At 33.1% G+C, this 5,712-nt stretch overlaps 1 protein-coding gene across 12 annotated transcripts; it reads left to right on the top strand.

Annotated features, from left to right (window-relative positions):
- The first annotated feature begins 598 nt into the window (after positions 1-598).
- Positions 599-5,479, top strand: LOC115707034 (nuclear transcription factor Y subunit A-3). 12 transcript variants are annotated; one of them, XM_030634850.2, is made up of 7 exons: positions 599-1,109; positions 2,172-2,224; positions 2,355-2,613; positions 3,077-3,186; positions 3,264-3,341; positions 4,366-4,539; positions 4,673-5,479. In XM_030634850.2, exons 1-7 carry the CDS (start codon positions 1,076-1,078, stop codon positions 5,030-5,032), a joined length of 1,068 nt encoding a protein of 355 aa, XP_030490710.2. In that variant the 5' UTR covers positions 599-1,075; the 3' UTR covers positions 5,033-5,479. The 12 variants fall into 12 exon arrangements, with proteins under 12 accessions (XP_030490710.2, XP_030490711.2, XP_030490714.2 ...); XM_030634851.2 differs by having other exon boundaries at positions 600-929; positions 2,307-2,613; XM_030634854.2 differs by having other exon boundaries at positions 602-929; positions 2,300-2,613.
- The last annotated feature ends 233 nt before the right edge of the window (positions 5,480-5,712 follow it).

The following is a 5,712-nucleotide window of genomic DNA, read 5'->3' as shown; positions in this document are numbered from 1 at the left end:
TACGGTAATAATATTTAAATTATAATTCTGTAACTTCTATAGTTACTTAGCTAGTATATGTTAAGTAAACTAGCATGTGCAATTTTTTTTTATTAATTTAAGTTATTTAATTTTTATTTTTTTGAAAAAATTAATTTAAATATATTAATAATAAAATAACACATGAATAAAAATTTATGGTTAGGTACTTTCAAAGTTACATAAATATAATTTAATTTAAGTATTATTACTATTAAAAAATACTTAATTATTTATTTATAATTAAAAATTAAATTTAAATATTTATACTTAGGTAAAATATTAGTAACTAAATATGTTGAATAGTGTGGCTGGAGGCACCATTGGCGCGTGGCGAGGTTAGATTTTACACTTCAAAGCTTCAAGGGCCGCCGAGGTAATTTGACTTGTTACAAAATCAAATAGTATTATTAATATTATTATTGGATTAATTTATTATTATTAGTAGTGATAGTGAATTTATTAATTAATATAAATGAAAAGTATAAGTTGATAGTCGATAATCATTTTCTGCTACACGACAAAACTAAACTACAATTAAACAATATATATTTTTCAAAAATAAAAAATCCCATGTTTTAAAACCAAAAAGCAAGACTGATTTTTATTGATAAAAATTTGAAGAAGAAGAAAAAGAAGATGAAGATGAAATAAATAAATAAATGAAATGGAGAAGGTGGGAAGGTGGTGGAGCTGCCGGTGAAGACTGGTATTGTTAGTTTCAGCTAAGTGAGTTTATTGCAAAATATATTAACTTTTAACGAGATACAGCCTCAGACTTGATACCAAAAGCCAAGTGAGCGAGAGAGAGAGAGAGAGAAAGAAGGGGTTCAAGAAAGAAGAAGAAGAAGAAGACATGCACAATCCCATTTCCTGTTTCACTACACTTTATTAAATCATTTTACTCAAAGGTTCCTCTTTTTCTACTTTTTATGCCTTTTCTCAAACTGGGTTTTTTTTTGGGTGGGGGTGTCCTTCTGAATGTGTTTTTTTTTACTTCTTCATTTTATATCTGCAACTTTTTTTTGGGTAAATCATATTATGGCAGAGCCGTGAAATGTTTATAAGATTGCATGTGGAGCCTTTAGATGGTAAGGCTTATTTTTAGTGGCTCTCTATAAATATTATAAATGGGTTTCTTGTTTTGGGAAAAGGGTAGCTTTGGTGAGTTAAATAGCTTGTCTTTAAGGGTAGCTTCTTTGATTCCACGGTTCCATTTCAAGCATGTCTGATTTTAAAGGTTGACTTACTGGACACAATTTATTCGGTCTCTCTTGACTTCCCTCTTTTGTTTTGTTCCTAATTCTTCCCCATTTAGACTAGAGAGAATAATATAGAGTTATCATAAATGGTCCAGTTCAATGATATTTTCCTTTACTTGTTCTGATCGAGTGACCATGATGATATATGCTTGTTCTTCACTTTTCATTTATTCTTTGACAATTTTAGTAACTGGGAATTTTGTCTCTATTTTTCAGCGTATGTAAGACTGCTCTGCTCAACCAAGTTTTTGAAAGTGTGTTATTACTTTTTGTTCACCAGAAAATGATATACATGAATATATGATTAGTGGACAGAAGTGAATAAACATGCAAATTAGTTCATGATTTGGATATAACCACATGTTGTATAACTGCTGATACATGTTTTGGTTCTTTGTTTTATACCTACTTCTGTTCAAGAATTTTAGATCTGCAACTGAAACACTGAGGAATAGTATAATAAAGATGATAAGCTAGGGCCATGGTAGTGGAGTGGAGGGCATAACTTGCATTTAAATTTTGTGTAAAAGGACAAATAACTGCATGCTTTTTTGTAATATACAATACAACTTTACTTCATACCTTTGCTCAAGTTCAACTACGGCACACTCTCTATTGCCACTGCTCTTTTTATCAAATAATAGAGTTTGGTGTGGCATTATAAAGTGCTTTCGTTTGCTGCCTACCTTTTGTTAACTTACCTTTTTGTAAATTCTCAGAATCATTTTACTTTTTTTAGTTAGGATTCTTGTTTACCACCACCGGCACATTAAATTAGAATAAAATCCCATATTTTATGTTAAACCAATATGGCATTTTCAGTGCTTATATAATATAGGATTATCTCTTTACTTATGTTGCTTAGGACTGACATCTGGTACATTGTGGCAGTTTATGCTGTGTTCGGTTCCTGGTTGCCAATGAGTGTTCATCCTAAATATAAGGTCAGGATCTCCTGTTTTTATGTTTATGAAGATATAGGAAGTTTGTCATCATAATTTAGAAGCTTTAAGTGTCAGCTTAAAGAGAATGCAGAGTTTGCCTAAAGAAGATTCTGGTGTTCATTCCGTCCAGTCAGAATCACAAGTATTTGTTGGTTGTTCATCGTGGGAGGACGGTTCAACTGAGTCACATGCCCAACAGTCATCTGTATCCAAAAGTCTGAGCTTGAATATGGGAGTTTCAACACAACAATTTAACAACACCAAGCAATTGATTTTCCAATTTCAAGATCAAGATTCATCTTCAACTCAATCTACAGGTCAATCTTACTCTGAAGGAGCTAGTATGAAAGGGAACCTGTATGGAAATGACATGATTTCAACTTTATCAGGTTAATAATAAACCTCCCTTTCCTCACTCCTTGCCCCCCTACTTTTTTCAAATAAATTTTCTACGCCTGTGCACTAGTTAGTTAGTAATTTTGATTGTTATGGTGATTTTATGTATCTTTGAATCTTTCTGTTCTTGTCTATAGGAACCCTTTTGATAATCAGACTAAACTGATAAGCTTGAGACATGACATGACATGACAGAGACATAAGAATGTTAAATGGGCTAGTTGATTCCACAGACACTATAAACTAGATATTAAAATTAATGCTGTATGTATAGATTAAACGTAAGCTCTTTATCTTCTTTGCCTAAGTCAGTACTAAAATTGTTTGATTTGATTTGGTTTAACCATCATATCTGTATGATAATATGTATTATACCCTTGGATTTTTGGGTTTATCAATTTATCATATTTGTTGGTTACAACTACATCTAATTGAAGTAGCCTTGTACTTGCTCAGGGTATAATGAAAATCAGGGGAAGACTATGGGAAGCCATATTAAACAAGTCTCATTAATGGGAAATCAAGACTTTGTCCTCCCTTCACAACTTGAGTATAGTCAACCAATTGTAAGTTGAAACACGTCTACTTCTTGCTTTATACGAGTCACTGGAATGAATCATGTCTATATTTATTTCTTTTTTAGGCTCACATTCCATATGGCTATGCTGAGCCATACTTCGGTGGCTTACTGGCTGCTGCAGCATACGGGCCACATGCTGTGGTAAGTTCTCTAGTTTAAATTCAGGTTTGTCTTATGCGAAGAACAAAAGTCTTAACTTATAATTTAGATTTCAAATTGATATTTGAACTTAGATTATGCTTGAGATCCTACTATGTTGTTAACATGATGTAATTAGGTACCATAGATCAGGGCCGGCCCAAGTATTTTGGGGGCCTTGTGCGAAATTTTTAAATTGGACCCTTTAGAAAGAAAAAAAAAAACCATGTACATTAAAACTACAATTCTATTAGTAGCTTTTTTTTTTTTTTTTTGAAAAATTGCTTCATAAATTTTCAATTAATTTTTATTTATTTATGTATAAATAATAGGAAAAAAAAAGAAAAAAAATAGGCATTTTTTTTAAAAAAAATAAATAAATAAAATTTGGGCCTTAAAAAAATGAGGGCCTTGTGCAATGGCCCAAGCTGCCCAATGCTTGGGCCGGCCCTGCCATAGATCCTCTCAAAAAGCGTGTAGAACTTGTAACCATTATTGTACTTTATTCATTTTTTATGAGATTATTTTTTTACCTAGGGTAAAATCAAGCATAAAATGGATCATTATGATCATTTATAGGACTAAGTTTCATTGCATAAAAAGCTTTTCAATGCATTTTTCATTTATCTATTTGCTTATATTTAGCTGAGAAAGGGATTTAAAAAATGGCACTTGTTTGATTGAAGTGCTAATTTGGTGTTCAAGGGATTAATTGTAATGCAAATCATTATAATAAACTAATGTTGTTCTTATTGTTTAGAAAAGAAAAACTGCGAAAGTTTTCAATGGTTGCCATGCTCTTTATTTCTTTGTTACCTGCAATTTATAAAGCAATCTTAGTTGCCACTTGATGCTAGGCGAAGTGGTTGGGTAAGAATGTGAGGGATCATGGGTTCGATCCCCAGCTGGGATTGAGGGCGAACTCTTTTTTCTTCATCTCTTTGAAAGAAAAACGAGTTGCTTTTACAAAAGAATGTATTTTCTTTTTTGTCATCCAATGGCATAATTAATGTTGAAATGGCATTAGGTTCACAATTCCCAGGTTGTGGGGTTGGCTCCCGCCCGAGTGCCTTTGCCTCTTGATCTTACAGAGGATGAGCCGCCCATTTATGTCAATGCAAAACAATACCGTGCAATTTTAAGGAGGAGAAAGTTTCGAGCCAAGCTTGAAGCTCAGAACAAATTTCTCAAAGTTCGAAAGGTGTGTGCATACATTTGTTTTGCACCCTTTTAAGTGTTCTATCTTTTATGACATTACATTTTTTAAAAAAGGGAATTCTATGCACTTCCAAAGGGAATTCACACTATTTTTTTATTGTTTAAAACATATGCAGCCGTATCTTCACGAATCTAGGCACCTTCATGCACTGAAGAGAGCTAGAGGATCTGGCGGACGCTTTCTGAACTCAAAGGATGTCCAAGAATCAAATCATGCCACTACAGGACATGATCTTCATTCTTCCAGCTCTGCTCGAAGTCATATGAATAAAGAAATGATGGAATCCGAAGCTCAACAACTGGAGAACTACAAAGATGGTTCTTCTACCACCTCTTGCTCTGAAGTCACTAGTGCCTCTAACAGTGACGACATCTTTCAGCAGCAGGAGTTTCGGTTCTCTGGCTACCCTATGCATGGTCACGATGTTGATTCACGCAGGGGTGTGAACCAACATCACAACTCTACCTGTCGGTAAGAGATCTTGCCTTCAACCGTTAACATTAGCAATCCGTGTTTGGTGTTCGAATTGAATACAGGTGCTGGTGTTCCAATGGGAAGTCATCCTTGGCTCGTTACAGTTTGCTTAATTTAGCGTTTATTTCCATGTGATCTTAGCTTGTTGAACTCGAAAGACATTTTTTACGTTTCACTAATGTATCGCTTAAGACTTTCTATGACTTGGCGAAACGTACTCGCTTTGTTTGTGAAAACTATGGATTATGATCACCAGGAAAAAGAACTGCTGTGTGATAAAAAATAATGTTACTTGATGTGTTTTGGGTTGATTATGATCATCCTTAAAATAATTTATCAATCTAGCTAAATCTTTTTTAGAAAGGAAGATATACGGTCATTATTTACACCCACTGAGTTATTTTTCTTGCTCATAATCATTATCATTGATTAATTCAAATGATTCTCTTATATTCTTTTTATTGCATCAGTTGATAAGAAATAACAAACTCTATTACTTAATACTTTCTACAATTTAGTGTGATACATGTGTAAATCTTTGCAAATATTCTTATCCTGTTATAATGGTTCTTTGAAATTAGAATCTTTGTCGAGGAGAGTGATTATGATTTCTTTGAACAAATAAAAGCGATGTAAATGTTGTGTCATAATCACTTGCAACAAAGTTTTCACAAAAATACA

This window comes from Cannabis sativa, chromosome 1 (genome assembly GCF_029168945.1).
Source record: "Cannabis sativa cultivar Pink pepper isolate KNU-18-1 chromosome 1, ASM2916894v1, whole genome shotgun sequence".
NCBI lineage: Eukaryota > Viridiplantae > Streptophyta > Magnoliopsida > Rosales > Cannabaceae > Cannabis > Cannabis sativa.
This window is presented reverse-complemented; position numbering and strand designations above follow the sequence as displayed.